The sequence below is a fragment of the Mixophyes fleayi genome, chromosome 5, assembly GCF_038048845.1.
Source record: "Mixophyes fleayi isolate aMixFle1 chromosome 5, aMixFle1.hap1, whole genome shotgun sequence".
Classification (NCBI taxonomy): domain Eukaryota; kingdom Metazoa; phylum Chordata; class Amphibia; order Anura; family Limnodynastidae; genus Mixophyes; species Mixophyes fleayi.
In genome coordinates this window covers 173074493-173096171 of record NC_134406.1, presented here as the reverse complement: position 1 = coordinate 173096171, position 21679 = coordinate 173074493, and the positions used below count along the sequence as shown (strand labels likewise).

At 40.5% G+C, this 21679-nt stretch overlaps 1 protein-coding gene across 1 annotated transcript; it reads left to right on the top strand.

Moving 5' to 3' along the window:
- The first annotated feature begins 8066 nt into the window (after nucleotides 1–8066).
- On the top strand, nucleotides 8067–19289 carry EEF1E1 (eukaryotic translation elongation factor 1 epsilon 1). Its single transcript, XM_075213044.1, has 4 exons — nucleotides 8067–8186; nucleotides 9310–9510; nucleotides 16292–16387; nucleotides 18727–19289. The coding sequence occupies exons 1-4, from the start codon at nucleotides 8100–8102 to the stop codon at nucleotides 18865–18867; spliced, it is 525 nt and encodes a 174-aa protein (XP_075069145.1). The 5' UTR covers nucleotides 8067–8099; the 3' UTR covers nucleotides 18868–19289.
- The last annotated feature ends 2390 nt before the right edge of the window (nucleotides 19290–21679 follow it).

Here is a 21679-nt window from a genome sequence, read left to right as displayed (position 1 = left end):
TACTGTGTTTACCGACCATCGGAATCTAGTGTTCATTCAAGAGGCTCGTTGCCTTAATCCTCGGCAAGCCCGCTGGGCATCCTTCTTTGCTCGATTTGACATGAAGCTCACATTCTGCCCGGGAGCCAAGAATGGACGTGCTGATGCATTATCTCGCTCATTTGACGATTCCGATCGTTTAAGACCATTGGTTCCGCAGCATATTATTGATCCTTCTAATATCGTAGCCCTTACTAGGACCAAAACGTCCTCTCCTCCTCCAGGCCGGTCATTTGTGGAACCCCATCTCCGATTCAAGACCTTGCAGTGGGCTCATTCATCCCGCATTGCCGGCCATGCTGGAATAAAGAAGACTACATCGCTGCTTTGCCGACGCTTCTGGTGGCCTAATGTACGTGCCGATGTTGAGAGATTTATTGCTTCCTGCACTACCTGTGCTCAACACAAAACTTGTAGAAGAGTCCCGGCAGGCCTTCTTCGTCCACTTCCTATCCCCGTTGCTCCTTGGGAAAGTGTGGCCATGGATTTTATCACAGACCTACCCCTCAGTGCAGGGTTTACCACTATCTGGGTGGTTATTGATCGATTTTCGAAGATGGCACATTTTATTCCTCTAACTGGACTGCCCACGGCCAGTCGTCTGGCAGATATCTTTATCAAGGAGATATTCAGACTACATGGGTGCCCGAAGGAGATCATTTCGGACCGCGGAGTCCAATTTACATCCCAGTTTTGGAGAACCTTTTGTAAGAGAGTAAACATAGAATTGAAATTCTCTTCGGGATACCATCCGCAAACCAACGGACAGACGGAGCGAATCAATCAGGATCTCGAGACATTCCTCCGCTGTTTTACCTCCGACAACCAGAATAAATGGTCTCAATTCCTTCCTTGGGCGGAGTTCTCCCATAATCAACACATTCATGAGTCTACCGGATTCTCTCCGTTCTTTATTGTATACGGAAGTCACCCTGTGTTTCCGGATCCTTTTCCAGTGTCCTCTTCACCGGTCCCAGCTGTAGATACTCTTTATCGGGAATTTTCTCTCATTTGGGCTAAGACTAAGACGGCTTTACTCAAGGCTACTCAGCATCACAAGATCTTTGCAGATCGTCATCGGAGGGCCACTCCTCTCTTAAAGGTGGGAGACCAGGTATGGCTATCCACCCGGGACCTAAGACTAAAGGTCCCTTCTATGAAGATGGCTCCTCGATTTATTGGCCCGTACACCATCATGCAAGTCATTAATCCTGTATGCTTCAAATTGAAACTTCCTCCTTCTCTGAGATGTCATAATACTTTTCATGTCTCATTACTACGACCACTGGTACTCAATAAATTCTATCGACCTCCCGGTCGTCCCCCACCAATACAAACCTCTTCTGGAACTGAATTCGAAGTCAGTCGGATCTTGGCTTCTCGCATTCTTCGTGGCAAACAGCAATTTCTGGTCCATTGGAAAGGATTTGGCTCAGAGGAGAGATCATGGGTGGACAAACAGGACCTTCACGCTCCTAGAATTCTCAAGAAGTTCCTTCAAACAGGAGGAGGAAGAGGAGGGTATACTGTCAGGCGCCGTCCGCACGGCCGCCTGACTGTATGATCGCGCGTCTGGTTGCTAGGCAACCAGACGCGTCATTTCCGGATCCTCGGCCGCCTGACCTCTGCAGACAGCGCGCCCCGTTGCTAGGCAACGGGACGCTATAGTGATTCCCGGCGCTGAGGATGACGGCGCTGCAGCGCTGATTCTATTGGAGCACTCCAGTATTTAAACCTTCTCTGGCCCTCCTACCAGTGCCAGAGTATCAGGTCTTCCTGCCTCCAGCGTTTCTGTGTACCAGTTGCTATATTGTTCCTGACCTTCCTCGTGCTGCCTGTGACCCTTTTGACCCGGACCGTTTGACCACCCCTATCTGGATTCTGCCTTGTACTGCGCTCCCTGTAGATTACCGACCCGGCTTGCCTGACCATTCTTCTGGATTTCCCTTTGTACCTCCTCTACTTGAACGTTGCCGAACCGGCCTGTCTGACACTCCCTTGTATCTCGCTGTGGACTCTAGGAAGGACCGCGACCTGCGTGTCCCTGCAGCGGAGTCCATACTTCCTTGCGGGGGTTCCTGGTGAATACCAGGGGCACGTTAGACTCCGCGCCTTCCTCTGAGTTGCGCCAACAACAGCAGGTACCTTCTACCAGTCAAACACCCACTACAGTCGTGACACTTATGCAGCCGCTTACTTGGACCATATAGTGATTTATACCCCAGACTGGGGATCACATTTAGCCAAAGTTGAGGCGGTCTTAGCTTCATTAAGGTCCGCAGGGTTAACAGCTAACCCAGAGAAATGTGCCATTGCCATGAGAAAAGCCAAATATTTTGGGTACATTGTTGGTCGAGGGCATGTAAAACCCCAGCTAGACAAAGTGGAGGCAGTCAAAAATTGGGCAAGACCAGAGAAAAAGTCGCAGTTAAGAACCTTTTTAGGCTTAGTGCACTGAGACCAACGCTGGGGAAGCTGGCTGGTCTTGAGAGAGCTGAGCTATGTTTAGCTAGCGTTTAGGGTCTTCAAGAATTGCTGTGAAATCTGTACGGTGTCAAAACATTTACCATCCTGACAATAAAACTACATAAAAAGGAAGAAGTTGTTTGAGTGTGATTCAGCAGTAGCGGGCTCTTGCCACAGCAGTAAAGACTTCATACTTCAGAAGACTTTGAAAAGACTTTTTGTTTTCTCATATTTGTGTGCTACATGAAAAAATAGACAGTATTTCCGTATGTGCACAATAATAAACTAATTTGCATCACTTGCATTGCCACATGGTTTTGTCTTGAAAACTTGAGTAAGAAAACTTACTCAATTTGTTGCTTAACTTTCCTTAATGAATCAGACCCAATAACATTAATTTCCAGTCATTTCCAGTCAATTTTGACCACCTCACAGGTTATATTATTTTCATCCAATTTAGGCCAAAGATTGCAGCGAGCTGGTTGGTTACTAAGCAACAGAGCAATGGAACAAACACATGGCAGTTTATAGCACATCTATGAAACACTGCCACACAGCAGTGGCAGAAAAGAAAAGTGGTACAAGATGGAATTTTCCTTCGGCCCACCCATCCACCCACTATGTTGGATATTAAAAAGGACATGTACAGTTGAACAAACCAAGCACTTCAGCGACAAGGACTGACACTTTTGTGGCTGAAGTGCTTGGATTGTTTAGGCCCCCACAAAACAAACTACCATTGACAGCAGTGTTAGTTAAGCTAACACTGCTGTCAATGAACCTTACAGTGGCTAGATGTTGTTGTCATCAACCTCATCATCATTGTATACATCATCCTCACACAATATTAATTCCTCCCCGCTGTAATCCACCATTACAGAAGTCTCTGTACTTTGATGTAATTGCCTGTAAAAGTCTTCCTCGTGGAATTTATAGTTCATTTTGATGAACATCATCTTTTCCACATTTTAAGGAAGTAAGCCTCCTATCGCTCCTATCAGCCTCTGATAGCTGACAAGGTTCCTGGCTGTCCTGAAAACTTTCTGAGTACACACTGGAGGGTGGGCAGCTTAGGTATTGCAAAATGAGTTTGTACATGGGTGTCTAAGTTGCTTTTTTTTTCCTCCCAGTATGTAAAGGGACTGTCTCACGTGTCTATTTGTACATTGTCCTTAAAATAATCCTCCACCATTCTTTGGATATTGATAGTAGGATCAGGTGGAGTTAAGGCAGAGGTGTCACGAATTTTGGCCAATTCTTTTAGACCAGACCAGATGTCCAAATGTTGTGCTGACTCATCTGCATCACCACTGGGTCTCTTGGGAAAGATTTCTTCTAGCAGCAGTTGTCTAAGAAACTGAAGGAGGAGACATTGTCGTGTCATGTACCACTTGAGTGTTACAGCAACCGGTGCGGCATAAACTCATAGAACAGTAGACGAGGTCTTCGCCTTTAGCAGCCGCCTTTCCTGTAGACTGGTTATGCTCACAGGTACTCGGATGCCCCCAGGACTTATGCTCAGAGTAGTATGAGTTTATGTTCACACGGCAGCGCACAGGCAGAGGAGGTAGAACACGGAGCAGAGGTAGGCCAGAGATCTGCGGACTGGACAGAGCACCGGAGATGTCAGGAACCAGCAGGGTCAGGGTCACAGGCAATGATTCGGAATCCGGGGACAGGCAAAAGGTCTGGATCACAGGCAATGGTTCAGGGTCCAGCGATAGGCAGAGGTCATACACGGTAAATCAGTCTAAGGTTTCAAACACCAAACAAGAACAGGAGCAGGCAACAATACTGAGACAGAACGCTATAACCAGCAGTGAGGCTCAGTCCTCACTGCCCTAAATAGTGCTAAGGACCAATCAGGGCAAAGCCCTGCAAGTGTGCTCAGGTTTAGAATATTAAATAATTGGCACTGCTGCCAATGACAAAGCAGAGGACCCAGCTGCGTTTTAATCTAATCAGCCCTAATTGGCTGAACTGTAACAGCCCTGCGCGCGCCCGGCTGTTTGACAGCTGGCCGGGCGCGGCGGCAAGGAGCCTGATGCGTCCCGGTTGTTGCCCAGGCAACCAGGAAGTAGGGACCGGAAGTGACGCCCCGGTTGTCATGGAGACGGCCAGGACGTCACAAACAGCACAGGAAGAGTCGCGGCGGCCACATTGAGCTGTCAACTTGCTCTCCAGGAGCTCATTGCATATCTTGAGATCTTGGAAAAAAAGAGAAGACACAGCTCTTAAACATAGGATCAAGCACGGTCGCCAAAATATAGTTATCCAATTTCAAGATTTTGAGAACTCTTCGATCCTGGCGAAGCAAATAAAGTACTTACAGAATTGATTTGTTTCATCTCCTCCTTCAATTCGTCGAGCTGCTTTTCAGAAAGTTTAATTAGGGGAATCACTTGACTCAAGCTAACAGTGTCTGAACTCAATTCACAGGTGATTACTTTGAATGGTTTCAGCACCTTGCACAACACAAAAAGTATTTTCCATTGCGCTGGTACATTCCCCCTCCTTTCCCAATGTCATGGCTTGTTGAATAAGCAAGGATGGCTTTTCGCTGTTCCTCCATCCTCTGAAGCATATAGAGGGTGGAATTCCACCTTGTTACTACCTCTTGCTACAGTTGATGGCAGGGCAAATTTAATTCTTCTTGCAGCTGCTTCAATCTCCTACATGTGTTGCTGAATGTCGAAATGTCCCAAAATCTTTCGGCCCACAGACAGCATTTCCTGCATGTCCCTATCATTTTTTAAAAGGCTCTGTACCACCAGGTTTATTGTGTGAGCAAAACAGGGAATATAATGGAATACACCCAGCTGTAATACTCTCACAACATTGGTGGCGTTATCAGAAATCATATATCCTCAGGGGATTCCAAGCGGGATAAGCCATGTTGCATACACATCCCTTACTTTTTCTAACAGGTTGTCAGTGTTATGCCTCTTAGTGAAGCTGGTGGTACACAGAGTAGCCTGCCTCTGAAAGATCTGACGTTTTTTAGATGCTGCTGCTGTTCCTTCTGCTGAAGGCCATTTACCAACCCAGTGGGCTCACAGTCATATAATCTTTAGTTTGCCAAGTTCTGCATGTCCACATAGCTGTGGTTAAGTGTACAGTGGGTAGAATGGCATTTTGTAGCCCAATAATCCGTTTTTTTGGAACCTCCTGGTACAGGTGAGGAATTGCTTGTCTAGTAAAATTGTGTCGAGATGTAATTTGGTAACGGGGACACAGGACCTCAACTGTCTAAAACCTGCTGCATTAAAGGGGGATATTGGACGCAGATCTAATACTAGCATAGTCGCAATGGAGCCTGTGATCCTCTGTAAGACTAGATGACAGCTGTCATACTTGCCTCCTCTTGCAAAGGACTGTTTAACAATCAATTGTTGTTTTAAACAACTAGTAGTTTTCTTCTTGGTCTATTCCCAACAGCAGCAGCAGGCCTAACGCTCCAGGATTCTTCTGAGGAATCCTGGATAGGGGAGGAGTCATCTAGCCTTAGCAACTTGGATACAGGTCTAACTGTTCACTAGTGAGGATATTGATGATGAAGGTGTTGTGGGTGTAGATTGCAGGTGCTGGATCTAGCTGAGAGAAGGGAGCTAGCTGATGCTGGACTGCTTGTTAGTATTTTTTTAGCATAAGTTTCTGATTTTCCCAAAAACTTGCCATGAACTCGATTCAACTAGCGTAACATGGATGAGGTTCCTAGATGGCTAAGGTCCCAACCTCTACTGACTGTGGCTTTACAAACACTACAGATGGCTAGACAACTGTTGCCAGGATTTGGGTAAATATAATTCCACACCTAAGAGGTAGATTTTTGGTCTTATGCCCAATCATGCCAATGGCCTTCTTATCACTGGCAAGAACTGCTTTAATTGTTGTCAGATACACAAATATCCCCCTCATCCTGTTGCAAATCCAAAGTGGCATTCTCAATTTCTAGATCACCAGCTATACTTGTGCTGTTCATCCACAGAAATGGTGAAAGGCGGCTTCTTTGAGTACAGTATCGGAAAGGTCAGGCTTACACATAGCACTAGTGGATAGACTCTCCTCAGGGATTTGTGATGTTTTCGAACACAATTCTGCCTTACTGTTTTTTTTCAGCATCGATTTTACAAATATAATTTTTTGGGCACCTCTTCTAGACTCTGAATGACAAGGTTTTGCATCGTCTTGACAGACAGAAGAAGATGCTCAGTAACAGTTGCAGAACTTTCACTCATAAATAAATATGGAGGCCTTAAACTTACCTTGCCACTGCCTGTGTAGAATGGCATGTTGGTAATTTTATGGCTTTTTTTTTATAGTAAACTTTACCTTTATTAGAGGTGTTTTTTTCTTTACCAATGTAAAAGTTTGTTTTTTGTATTTCTGTTTCCCTGACTTAAACCCACTATGCCCTAGAGGAAAGGATTTATAGATGACATAGGACTAGTATCATCATGACTTGTGCAAGCAGCTGGTTGGTACTCCTGCACTTCTGTCTACTGACCATATCGATAAACATACACAATTTGTCCAAAAATTCTAAATCTTTTAAAACTTTTTCCGCAAATGACAAATGAGTACACAACTGAGTAGAGTACACACCGCGAGTCAGTGTTTTATTGTGAACAACGCTATCAGATACACACAATTGAACAGCATGCAATTTTTATAAAAAATATGCTTTTTGCAGAAAATGACAACCGAGTTGAGTACACACTGTAAGCCAGTTACACAGACTAGAACAGCATGCAATTTGAATAAAATATATGCTTTTTTCAGCAAATGACAACTGAGTTTACACAGTGGAGTCAGTGTTTCTTTTGGAACAATAGTCAAATACACAGACTACAAAAAATAACACTATTTGAATAAAATAGAAAAACTGAGCACAGGCTTGGTTTTCTAAAAACCGAGCTATATATAGTGGTTGAAGTGGAATTTAGAGTTGACAGTACGGAAATGTGGGTGAATGGACGCTTTATAGTCTTACAAATAACGTACACACACTCTGGATAACCCTACCAAACACACTGCACTACAAAAATCAAGTGCATACACGTGTGTGATGCTACAAATTGCTCTCCAATGGTTTTATTTATAATTTTATTCAATACATCTGTTTGGAGGGTGGGTTTAAAGTTGGTGTCAGAGCCCCACATATACGGAAAATACAATTTAATATTGTACTATACTGAATATATCTCAGCATATTCGATGTTAATTGACCTCTCAATAGTTTATAGATGTGGCATAATTACACTAAGATACGCTACAAAGGATATAGGAAAGAACAATCCTGTGAATGCGTGTGGTAAGGCTCTAGCTAGCTGAAGACAGCAGCTCAGAGACATTGTTAGAAACAGAAAACTTGCCCACACTATTGTTATTCCGTGCGTACAACTCTATGGTTCCCATACGCCACGCTTTATTATCTACGTCTACCAATCATGTCAGCCCGGTGCCCTGCATCCTAGAACCACTGCCCACGCTCTGACCAATCGGACAGAGATATTTTCAGGAAGGGGAGGAGACATGTGGCCCGGAGGTGATTGGTTGGCAGTGTGCGCTGTCTTTGTGACGAGCCTGCCAAGATGGCCGTGGAAGAGCTCACCGCGTTGGAAAAATGTTTAGGGTTGAAGGCAGGAAAATACAGCAGCCGAGCCCAAGGAAGCAGTCAGGTGAGCCGGGTTTACTACCATCAGTTGGTGCGATAAGAAAATATGGCTCACGAGGATTTGTAAATACGGCGCATTGACCAGGAACCTGTAATTAGGTTGCAATGAATGACTGCTAAACACTGCACTTTAAATGGAAAGCTCCTGCTGAGACAGGGAACATTTCCCAACACTGGTCATGTACTGGACGAGACAGTGTCAGTGCTGTCTAGTGCATTAAGATGGACTGTGTATAGAATGACAGCAGCCCTATATATCTGCAGTTATATCATGGGTATATACTTTGCGAAGCTATAAATAGAAATCACATATGTTCTATAATGTTGTTGCAAAATGACTATTTATGGCCAGAAATTTTAAGTAAACAAGAAACTGTTGGTATGCCTCCAGTATTGTATAGTGGTATACCAGTTACAAATACCCAGTATTGAAGTGAAAAATGAAATTGATTCATGTAGCACATACGTACGATAAATTCAATATGGGCATATGCCAAGGCGAGAGCTCATTTTTACTGCTGTGCAAATTGCATGTTTATATAGCACTTTACAGAGAGCATGTAATTATTCACATTAGTCCATGCTCCATCCACACAATGGTCCATTTTTTTTGTCAGAAGCCAATTAATATACAAGTGTATTTTTGGACTGTGGCAGGAAACCCATGCAATATTTACATGGTACTAGAGGGACCTCGTTTCTATTTATTTTATTGTAGAATGGAACCTTTCCTACATACTTCAATTTTCAGTGTCATGTCATTATTTTTTTTCCATACATATTTGAAATATAGTTACACTGCTAATAGGCCACATTCATACAATAAATATCAAACACATTGATATAGGGCCATTTGTCCTGATCTCCATTCAGTTTTGGTCACACATGGATGGCCAAACCAGACTGATGTCAGACCAAGTGGCTGGATCTCATGATGCTCCTCTTGCAGTTGGCCAAAGGCTGCACATATTTAATATTTATTTATATAGTGCCAACTTACTCCACAGGAAACAAACACAGAAATAAAAAGACTGGGTATTAACAGGCAGACAAAGCGATATGGGAACTGCGCCTCTAATGTGTACCTGTAGTCATATTGTTTTCCCCATCTTTTTCTTCATATGCAGATTCCTGTGCTTCAAACCAACAAAGGTCCCAGCTTGGTGGGCCTTGCCACCATTGCTTCTCATTTAGTTGCTGAAGCCAAAAAAGAGGAACTACTGGGTGTTTCTGTAGAAGAAAAGGCAGTTGTGCAACAGTGGCTGGAATACAGAGTTACACACATAGACCGATCAGCCACTAAAGAAGAGATTAGACATATACTGAAGGTCAGTGTTTCATATGTTTATAAATTAAGTTAAAATTGGCATCTTAATTGTTTGAATGTTAACACAACAAGACTTTTATAATGACCTGGTACAAATAGCACATATTGCTTGCAGTGAGTTACCACAAATAAAACATTTACTTTCATCTATCAGGGGTTGGCAACCTTTCTCTATCAGTGTGCTGGATAAAATCGAATCAAGCCCAGATGTAAAGGTTTTTGTCCCAGCTGGCACAAGTGTTGAAGAAAGCTGAAAAACATAAAGGCTTATTTAAAATATAACCATACATACTGAGCATTACAGAGACAGAAACCCAATGACCTTTTCAGTCAGATATACTGACTTTTCTTATTCATGTTAATGACATAATATTAATACTAACAAATAAGCGTAACACATATTCTTAACTTGTGTCATTATTACATACAACTATACATTTTGAAAGCATTAACGAGATTCCATAGTTTTGTTTCCCATAATTGCCCAAATTACACAGTGCACTGATATGATGGGTATATACTGGTCTCCTGGTAACATGACAAATACCCAATTCAGAAACAGTAACCAGACAGCTCACTGCTGGTTTCAAAATCTAAATGAGTATCATGACTGGAATATTGCAGCCATTTACTTGCCAAGCTTTGCAGCAAAACACTATAAAATAATGTGCTAATAAAGAAGCTTATGTGGCTTTTATGCGTGTAAGGACCAAAGCAGGCTGCATTAATATAAAGCCATAATGGAGGCTATACACCCAACCGCTTCAGCAAGAGGTTATGCCACAATAATGCCACCAATTCATTTTATTCCACACATAAATACCCCCAACTCACATTATCCACACACAAGTGCCCCCATTTCATTTTATGCCACTGTAATGCCCCCATTTCATCTTATGCCACTGTAATGCCCCCAGTTCACATTATCAACACATAAGTGCCCCAATTCACGTTAAGCCACAGTAATGCCACCTTCACATTATCCACAGTAATGCCCTAATTAATTTTATGCCACAGTAATGCCCCTAGTGAATGTTAAGCCACACATAAATGCCTCCAAATAATTTTAAGCCACATATAAATGAAATAAACATTAACCAAATTTATATGCAGCTTCATGCAGGCGTGCTGTGTTCTGCAATGGTGCTTTAGAGGAAATGCTGCACATGCGCATCAGTTTAGTGTCCGCGAGATGAGCTGAGAAGACAGCCGTTCGGCGCACCAGTATGCAGGGAGCTGCGTGCCACCCGCTAACATACTCATCTGATCATAACTATTATGATTGTGTTCCTCTGAGTTAAATCACATAGCTGATTGTAAGACTGCAAGTTATTAGAACTGCAGTATGTAATATTCTTTTATTCTGTTTTCTTTTCATATGAAAATATGCTGCCATAAGCACAGTAGAGTCTTCCAAAATTTATACATATAAAAAAATTTCTGGACACAACGTTGTTTCTTCTGGTAACACATTGACCTGTCTATATTTTACATTTATTACCTAGCAAAGATGATGGCTAAAATTCCCAAAGCATAGTTTTTACTGTACAATGTATCTGCACTTTGTTACCTTTACATCACTAAACATAGACTCCAATAGCTCTCTCCTATTTATTTATTTCTAGTACTAATTTATCCAGTTTTCAATGCTGTATGTATACATTTATGGTGGGCCAGGAGCCAAACACAGTTCTTGGGCCCCATGGCTGCACCTGTCAGCTTTCACTGACCGCTTAGGTTGGGGTCCTGCAGAAGCACAACTCTCCATCTCATTATGGCATTTTCAAACATTCTTGTGTTTTGTCACACCTGGAAATGCTATATTTAAAAACTTCACATTGCATGTATGGTTTAATATAAGGAGTGCAGATGATCGCAAGATTGGCTCAATGGATTGTAGACTAGGGCTTATATTTACTAAACTGCAGATTTGAAAAAGTGGAGATGTTGCCTATAGCAACCTAGCTGTCAGATTCTAGCTGTCATTTTGTGGAATACACTAAATAAATGAAAGCTAGAATCTGGTTGCTATTTGCAACATCTCCACTTTTTGAAGCCCGCAGTTTAGTAAATATTCCCCCAGGACTTGGCTTTAAGTAGATTCCGGCTGTATGTAATTCCTGCTAGGATGGCAGCAGAGCACCACTATGTCTCACAGTCGTTACATGGAGAAGAAGCAGATTCAAGTAGTGTAGTGGCAAGTCTGGACACAAGCAATCACCGTGGGGATTCTACATGACAGTCCTGTGGCCGTTTGACACAGCATTTCTACAAAGTTTCAGTTCTTTGGCTCTTAGAACGATCTATGTTGAACTAACATTAGGAATTATGGGAATTTTACTTTCTGTAAATTAGATTCTGTGACCATTGTAAAAATACCAGTCTGGTATCTGCTTGACTCATGGGTGAAAGCTGCCCTAGTACAACTTTCAAACTTACCCATGTCATAGTTAACCGAGTTTTGTTTTTTAATGCTATTCATGCATGCCGTAAAATAAATCTTATATTTGTCACATAACGTGTTCTGTAATAAAAAGTTCAGCAAAGAGAGATAAGTACTAATTGTTGAAGCACTCCTGGGGTGCTAATAAAGACGTATTAACCAGGATCTGTTAAGTCAATCCCTATATAACTGAACAAAGAAAGGGTGTTTGAAAGTTAAAATATAACTTTTTTTATTACGTGTTCTTAAGAGGTTCACGTTAGAAGGGGAATTATTAAAAAAAATTGTGCAAATGTGGGATGATCAATAATGTGGCAAGCGTTATGTGTTTATCTCTTAATGTGGATAAATTTATATTGCGCTTCCACAAACTTATATAATCCATCACTTTCTTGAGCCTTGTAGTGGTTTTGAAAATATCACATGGTAGTGTAGTTGGATACACAAAGTATTATTGTCTTATTGCCATACTTCAAACTGTAGTGTGTCCTGAAACAGCTAATCAGAAGCTGCTAATTCAGAAGCTGAAGTACGTTTTGCCAAAGCGTTTGGCAAAACGTATGTTAGTGGCGTCTCTTATGATTCTAGTGGGGGGTGGTGGGGGAGAGAGGAATTGGGGATAACTCCCTCGGCCACTCCTGTGCCTAGTTAGTAGCACTGCTGGATATATCAGTCAGTTAGTTTTTAAGTTTCCTTTATTGATCTAACGTGATTTGGCTGAATACCTGCATAGGCTTAATCTAACAAATATAGTGCTACTGCTAAAGCTGGGTTCACACTACAGAAATTTCGACCAACTTCCTATGCAGAGCGATTTTACATGCGATCGATGATCCGATCGCTCGGTCCATGGACTGCATACACACTAGCCTTGTTTAGGACGATAAAGGGAAGAGCGGACGTCCCTTTAGCGACTTTCTACAGCCATGTTGTCGTGAGCAATGACTGTAATTTCGTACTCACTGTTGTGGATCGGTCGGAAGTTTATACACACTACACAGCGGTAACGAGATTGGACCGAAAATATTAAACGGTACGACCAACCAAATGAGTCGACAATCGTCCATTTGGGCAGACTTTCGACCATCGTGTCACTGCACACACTGACCCGACTTTTGAACGAGCGGTCGTATGTTGGCTGTTTGAGCCGATTATTGGATGAAAACAGTGTAGTGTGTACCCAGCTTAAGGAACGAAACCTTTGCGATATCTAGCACACAATGTGACCATAACCTTGGAGTGACAGAAGCTAATGTCTCATTATATACTATAGTGCACTTCAAGGAGAGCGATTGTAAAACACTACCATTGCATATACCTTGAAACTAATGTTATTAAAAAGAAACTACTATATTTGAATACATAATTAGTATTACTAAGAGGGTAATTGGGCAGGGATCTGATCAAATATCATGCTCCTTTTTGCCTTTGATTTGACAGCAAAAGCAGAATTATACATGATAGTCTACTTGACATGCTATTAAGAAGTTTACATAAATGTGTAACAACATATCCTACTCCTATATGCATACACTGACTTGAGCAGCCCTACTGTGCATTGCAATAAAATCCATCTAGTGGTTTGAATTGGTAAATGCAACAATTTCACACATGTACTTTGCTTCTGATCAGCTCAGAACACACTATACAGTTTGAAGTATGACATAGGAACAATAATAATCTCTGTATGCAACTACACTACTATGTAACCATTTCAATACCATTACAATACACAAGAAAATGATGATTATGCAAATTTGAGAGCCTGACCTAATTTATCCTCGTTAAAAGATAAAATGCATACATATTGCTTGCAATATTGTTAATCACTCACTTTTTGCTCAATTTGTTTTAATATTTCGCCTTTTAGAGTGAAACTCTTTTATGGACATGTAATAAGTTGTTGTTTTTTTTTGTTTGTTTTATGGGTTTTTTTTTATCACCCTTTCTTCAATTATATGTGAATTCACTGAACAGATCCTGGTTAAGACATCCTTGTTAGCACGCCAGCCTCAACAATTAGTGTTTTGTTTTTTTTTTGTTTTTGTTTTTTTTTTCTTTCTTTCTTTATAACAAACTACTAAGAGAGCACCCAATTACAGTGATTCTAATATAATACATTTGACTCAAGAATATATTTAACGGTGTGTAAAAGATAGGTTTCTCTTTATGGTCAGAGAAGGTAAAACACACACTCTATTTGGATCACCTCATGCAAGTATCTTGTTCCGTTTAAAATTGAAACATGTGTAGTAAAAGAAATGGTATACTTCTTCACCGTGAAAACCAAAAGAAGTCCTCTTGGCATTCAATGATCTGTGTAATTACACAGTATTTGTAGTGTCCTTATGTTTTACAGTAAATAGTACATTATGCAATTTATTTTGACCATTAAAGAACCTAGTTTTCAAGCCTTGATAGGCGAGGCCCTTCAAAAATAAAACCATAAAACCCACCCAAAACTTTAGTCCTTCATGCCCTAGGAAGACAAGAGACTGTCATCTTTAAAAGTATGAATACTAGTTCTTTAGATTTCCCTATTAACCCAACTTGTGACTCTGCACCAACCAGACCTAACATTAAAGCAAGCCATAATCTAAAAGTAAATGTCCACATGCAAAACTATTTATATTTTTTAAGGCTGTGTTGACAAACATTATACAATACATTCCTTTGAAAATAAAACCTGTAGCAAATTACAGATGTGTTCTTTGGCAGCCATGCCAAATAATGATGTTGCACTCAATGTGGAAAATTTTTTTCATCTAGGGTAACTTGGGTCTAATAGACCTGCTATCTGCCCACTGATGTATCTCCTCAAAAAAAATCTAATTATTCCTGCTTTAGAAAGCTGTGTGAGCTATGTTACATAACCTACTTACATTTGTTTGAAAATAATCCACAGCAGTTTTGGCTCAATTGGTGTCTGATGTTGTCGAAGTACTGTCGCCTTTACATTTACACTTACCAGGTCTTTGTGAGGTAGGCCAGGACATTGTGAGGTAATACATGGGTCATGCGGAATGCCCAGCAATTGGCTGATTACATAAGCTCAGACAAGATGAAAACACAAACGGTTTTAATTCCTTCCATGATCAGTTTTACACAGCTAACATAGACCCCCGTCTTATAATAAAGAAGCAGTTATAATGTCCAGGAACAGAGATGTGCCCAGAGACCCAACTGTGAAATAAGTTTGTGGGGAGGCTGCTTGTTGGGTTTATCTTTTATTATATGTGAGCAGACCCTATCGCATGCTAACCTATGTGCTTTGAAAGTGCTTTTGAGAAGTGCTCCTCTTGTACTCTTATAAAAATTGAGCACTTGTGAGGGTGTAAAAGATTAAAAACTGACTGTATGACACCACCCTAAAGCTGCATTTGCATTTACCAGTTGTATGTGAGGTAATATATTTGTCATGTGACATGCCTAGCAATTTGGTAGTTGCATTAACTCTTAACAATTAGTTAGATAAAAGATTCAGGAAAAGGTAATGATCCCTTCTTTCATTTGGTATTTTTATTTTATTACTGATATGCAGAACGAAGGACTTGTACTGAGTGTCTGTTGGCACAGAGCCTTAAAGCAGATTTTCCACTTGAAATACATTGGTAGTAAGTTCCTGCACTTCCAATAATGGTATTTTTGGTTGGGGTTCCCTTTCCGCTGTCAACAGTGAACTTTCCTTTAGAATCTCTGTGTTTAGTTATGGTACAGAGCTAAGCAGCAGTGACAGTGATCAGCAGAGGTCCTGGTATATGTGAGTGTCAGAACCTGGCTAAATCCAGGCAATGGTGGGGATCGCAAGGGAGGAACCTCAACCAAAGTAAGAGAGTAAAAGCCTATTAAAAGTGTATAATCCCTTTTAAGCCATCATCGGATGGGGGCTTTTCAACATCATGTTTTTCAGCCAAAGAAAATGTTTGAAGATACCGTTTAATAGAAACAAGTACATTTTACTTCGGCTGCCCGACTAGTTCATGCTACATTTTGATGATCATATATTGTTTGGCAGACAGACAACGTTTTGCATTTAATAGTGTGGCTGAAAAATGTAGAATAGCATTCAAATGTGCCTGTCTAACAGTAATCTAATAAGTGAATGCTATTGCTATTTTTGGTGGTTGGAGACCGCTTTCTTATGCATGTCATGTACATATTTTGCTTGTTCATGGCACTTGTGTGGTGTCGGTAGTGGCTTTCTGCTCCTTACATTGTGACACTGACCATGTCATATGTAGTCATGTACTGAGTAACCTAATCACACATGTGAACTGGTCCTCACATCATGAGACTATTGTTTATTTCTCTTATGTGCTTATTGTTTATTTCTCCATAGGATCTTAACTTGTATCTGGAAGATAAAGTGTACATGGCTGGAAACAAAATCACATTAGCAGATATCTTAACTTATTATGGGCTACATCCAATAATCGTAAGTATAGGAGGAAGAAAAAGCAGAATTCATTGGTCATTAACTGGAAAGATTATTACTAAAATTAAATTCTGAACATATGTTATTTCAGTACAGCTTAAAAATGTAGATTAGGGTGGAGTTCAATTTGTTACACTAAACTATAGAATACAATACCTGGGGCGTGGTGTTCCTCTTGACCTGATGACCCACTTACAAAACACGCACATGGGTGGCAGTGATGCCTGGCGTGGCGGTACTGCAGTGTTCTTGAATAGTCTGTTGTTGCTGTGTGTCCACTTTACTAGCATTAATATCATTAAGGTTAGGTCAACACTTTGTGTTTTTACTTATGTTTAGTATAGCTAAAGTTACAGCTATAACAATCAATGTTCGAATTGTCCTGGAGCTGTTATATGGGCGTAAGAAAAGGAACAAATATAACATGCAGCGCATTTGTTTCAGACACCATCCATGTATTTTTTTTGTTTGCTTTCTTTGCCCTCTTAAAATACATTTACATACAGGGACTTGAAAAAGTATTCATCTCCCTAAATAGTCAAAACATTTGTCTATTAAAAGTGACAGTGTTCCAAACAGTTTTTTTTTTTTTTGCGAACCAGTAGGCTCTTAAAGTAAATGTTCAAAATCATAATTCATTATTTGTCTGCAGAGTTAAAAAATATAGAAACTGAAAAATTCTGCTTGCATCAAGTATTCAACCCCTGTGCAGTGGAAGCTCCAAGTTTACATAGATGAAATATAATGCCCTAACAATTGGCTTCCAATTACCTGTGAATCATTAAAAAGGTCCACTTCTGTATAAAAGAGACCCTAACTCAAATAACATTGGCCATATGACTCTGAAGCAAAGCTGTGAAAATAAAGACTAAAGAACATTCTAGGAAAAATAGATAGCTATAGACATGCATAAAATAGGAAAAGGCTGTAATATCTGAGTGCTTGGATTTACCAGTGAGGACTGTTGGATCGATTCTGCGGAAATGGAAGCTGCATCATACCACCCAAGGCCATCCCTCAAAACTTAGCGCCAGAGCAAGAAGGAGACTTGTGAGGGAAGTCAGAGAGGCAACCTATCACTTTGAAAGAGCTATAGAGTTTAGTTGCTGAGACTGGAGTGAAGGTGCACTAGACAACCATATCAAAAGCTCTGCATACAATTGGCCTGTGTAGGAGGCTGGCTAGATAGAAGCCATTACTGAAGAAAACCCTCATCAAAGCATATCTGGGGGTAAATGCATCAAGCAGAGAGTTTTCCCGGCGGGTTTGAAAAGTAAAGATGTTTTCCTGTAGCAACCATTCAGATTCTAGCTATTTTGTAGAATGTGCTAAATAAATGATAGCTAGAATCCGATTGGTTTTTTCAAACCCTCAGCTCAATACATTTTCGCCCTGGAGTTTGCCAGAAAACATCAGGGTGACCCAGCTAAAATGTGGGTTAAGGTTTTGCAGTCAGATGAAACAAAAATTTAGCTTTTTTGGTCCCAATTCAAAACGCTGCCCATTCCTCAGCAAGTATTAGGGTTGGGCAGTATCATAGTGTCAGGAGGATGCTTTTCCTCAGCGGGGACTGGGCATTTTGTTAAAATTGAATGACAGATGGTGCAAAATACAGAGAGGATACTGCAAGACAGCCCACTTCTGTCTGCTTGGGAGAAAGCTTTCCTTTCGGCAGGACAGTGATCCCAAGCACAAAGCAACACTGGTGTGGTGAATGTTCTAAAATGGCCAAGTCAAAATCCCAAACTCAATCCAATTGAGAATCTGTGGCACTATTTGAAAATTGCAGTCCACAAACGTCATCCAACAACCTGAACAACTTGGGTCAAATCTGCAAGGAAGAATGGACAAGAACACTCCCAAACAGTAGGCAACCCTGGTAGAAACTTTCCCCAACAGACTTAAAGATGTTATTGCAGCAAAAGGTGGTTGGTTTTACCAAGTACTAGTCTGCAGTATACTTTGAATACTTATGCAAGTCACTGTATAAAGAATTATTTGGCAAACTCGCATCACTCTGTTTATAATTTTGTATTGATTTCCAGCACCTCCACCATCCTATTTTCAGTTTTTCATATATGTCTGTGTCTCTAATTTAATCCAGTAATGTTTATAATCCACATGCAAAAAAAAAACCCTTATATGCCTAGTAATCTGTATGAGGAGATTGCTATGTACAATATAGTAAGTAGCAATGGGTTGTGTGTTCTTTAAAATAAAGCAACTTATTGTAGTGATTTGCTTTAAAATGCATTATTTTGTTAATTTAACAAAAAGAAATGTCACCGGACTATAGGAAATTTCCAATCAAGTTGTCTTTGTTTTTATTTTCTCCCCAGGCTGATCTTTCAGTCCAGGAAAAGGAAACTTACATCAATGTATCCCGTTGGTTCAGTCATATTCAACATTACCCCGGGGTTCGACAGCATCTCCCAAGCTTGGTCTTTATTAAGAATAGAATCTATACTAATATTCATTAGGTGATTGATGCCCCACTGCATTCCCTTAAATTCAGAAGCAACATGTGTTTACTGTTCTGACCATTTATGTCCATAACTCAGTACCAGCAGCTGGTTGAGATACTTGCAAAGCATTTAAGAGCCCGGTTCTATTATTTCTTATTTATTTTATTCATTTACATGATCTAAAGTCAACACAATACAATTATATGAAACTTCATGTATATTTTTCTTTTAAATTTTGTTAAATCTATAATATCAAGTGTTTTATTGCTCCAATTTTCTGTTTTACACACTGTGCCAATGAAGACTCAGAAGTCATTAATACTGTATTTATCAAGAACACAGTACAATGAACCGAACCTGTTGGTCAGAAACCATGAATGACAAAACCAGAAGAAAAGTGAATTTTATGTTTTTGAAAATAAATTTTCATTTCAGTGCGGACTTGTAAGCATTATTGTCTGATTGGATAAGTTTTGTTTGTAAATCAAGTCAAGTAACAAGCTGTAATCCATATCACTTAGATGCTATCATTTTCCTAGTACTGTACATATTTGACTACAATTTTGTTAGTAGAATAAAACCAAAATGAAACTAATTTTATTTAAAAGGGAAAATTGTCTTGATGCGTATTTTTTGTGAAGGCCATGCTCCTATAAGGTAACTGGAACATTCCTGTACCTTGACTTACTGTAAAGTCTAATTTATTGCAAATGCAGGAACTCTTAAACCAGTAAAGAGCATAAACCGTTCATAATAAATTAATCTATGTGATAAATACTTTCGTGTCAAAAAAGACAAAAGTATTATAGGAGTGATAGCTTTATTGGCTAACCAAAAGAACTCTTATTATATTTGCTAGCTTTCAGAGCACAGAGGCCCCTTCATCAGGCAACTTTACAAATGAATGACTAAAACAGTCACAATATTTAAGAGCTAATACATAAGGAAATTTGTACGGACAGACGGGGGGGGGGGGGGTGGGGATATGTTATTAAGATAAGCTAAAGTAATAAAACTGAGGTTTTTGTTACGGATGGAAATGTAAAGTTCTATGAGTTCAGAGATCTGGGGTCACTTTGCTGTGGGGTGTGAAGTGTATCCAAGTAGTGGGTCATACATCCAGGTGTTGGATTGAGCCTTTGTGTCAATGAGTGGAATGTTCTTGGCTTAAATTCACAGATTTTTCTCTGTCATATTTAAAAAGACCCTTTAGTATTAGGACTTTTAAATCTGTCATACTGTGTTCTGGTACATAGAAGTGTTTACCCACGGGGGTGTCCAGACTTTTCTTGTGTGTCTGTGTAGATTCATCCTGGATTGAAGTTTCTGCCTGGTCTCTCCAATGTAAATTCCCTCAGGGCACCTTGTACACTGTCATGTGCACCACATTGGAGGATGTACATGAGAATGTGTTACTTATTTTATAGGCCTGATGTGTGTTGGGTATGTAGGACTGTGTTTGTTGGTAGGACATGGGTGCATGTTTTGCATTTTTTGTTTTTGCAAGGGAAGGTGCCAGTCTCTGATGGTGATTAGAGTGCACTTCTAACGAGGAGATTTCTTAAACTTGGAGGGTGTTTGTATGAAAGGAGAGGTAAGTCTGGCAATATTTCCTTCAGTCTATTATCTTTCTGAAATATGGGTTGAAGGTCAGCAGCAATTTTCCCCAAGATGTTCATGTGGGGATTGTAAGTGACCACTAGGGCCATTCTGCTGTTGTCCTCCTTCTGTTTGTAATCCAGGAGGCTACTCCTTGGGATCCTTTTGGCCCTGTGGATCTGTTCATCTATAACTATTGGATGGTATCCTTGTTGTAGGAATGTATTTCTCAGTGATAGCAGGTGTTTTCTGTCTTCCCTGTCTGAACAAATCCGAATGTATCTCGGAGCGTGGCTGTAAATGATGGACTTCTTTGTGTCCTGGGTGAAAGCTGTTCCATCTCAAATATGCTAGGCGGCCTATAGGTTTATGATAGACTGATTGTATAGTATTATTTTTGTTGTATAGGGTCATGTCCAGGAAATGTATCTGAGATCGTGAGTAGTTAAGAGTGAGTCTAATGGTTGGCTGATAAGAACACACACATATCATCTTTAAATGTCAGTGTACAAATAGGCTATCAAGTATTTGTGTTGCATGAAAAAAGTCAGTATTTAACTTATGTGCAAAACAGAACACTCATTTGCACCCCTTGCAGTGTAACATGGGTTTGTCCAGGAGACTGAAATAAGGATCCTCTTCATTTAAGATCCTTAATGAATCAGACCTTAAATCCCCTAACAAGACCCCAGTGCTGTGAGGCAGAAGTGCTAACCACTAAGCCACCGTGCTGCCCTGCACATTGAATAATATCACATCCTTATTAATGAAACCAAAGTTATCCAGGGGCAGGATGGTCCATCAGGGGGCCCTGAGGCTGCTGATGCGATTATAGCGATTTGTGCCATGTGCAGTTTTCCTGAAACTTTCTATTGTCTCTATAGTGTGACGTATTTCTTTTTCTATAAAGTAACTTATGTTCTCTTTATAGTAAGCAAACATTGACTAGTCAATTTAATAATACAGACAAATCTCTGTGATCCAGTCACATATTTAATTTTAACCTTGCTTGTATCTGTTAAAGTACGTATACCTTCTACACTATGTAGCGGGGCAGGCTCTGGGGGGCCGGGGCCAGTCTCATAGTAGGCTATCTTGGGCTGGGTCACTGTGCCACCTGCATTTTTCCCCCCATTAAGTTAGGCTGTTTAGTCGAGTCTTGCGCCCCCCCCCCGGGCTAAAATTTTCCAGCCCTCCCCTGTTACCTAGTCTAGGTGCAGAAGTCTAA

Bases quoted from the DNA above. Each gene is read 5' to 3' on its own strand.
- EEF1E1 (XM_075213044.1), top strand. From the start codon at position 8,100: ATGGCCGTGGAAGAGCTCACCGCGTTGGAAAAATGTTTAGGGTTGAAG. The intron at 8,187-9,309 runs GTGAGCCGGGTT...CTTCATATGCAG, and splicing joins GAGCCCAAGGAAGCAGTCAG to ATTCCTGTGCTTCAAACCAA. The intron at 9,511-16,291 runs GTCAGTGTTTCA...ATTTCTCCATAG, and splicing joins AGATTAGACATATACTGAAG to GATCTTAACTTGTATCTGGA.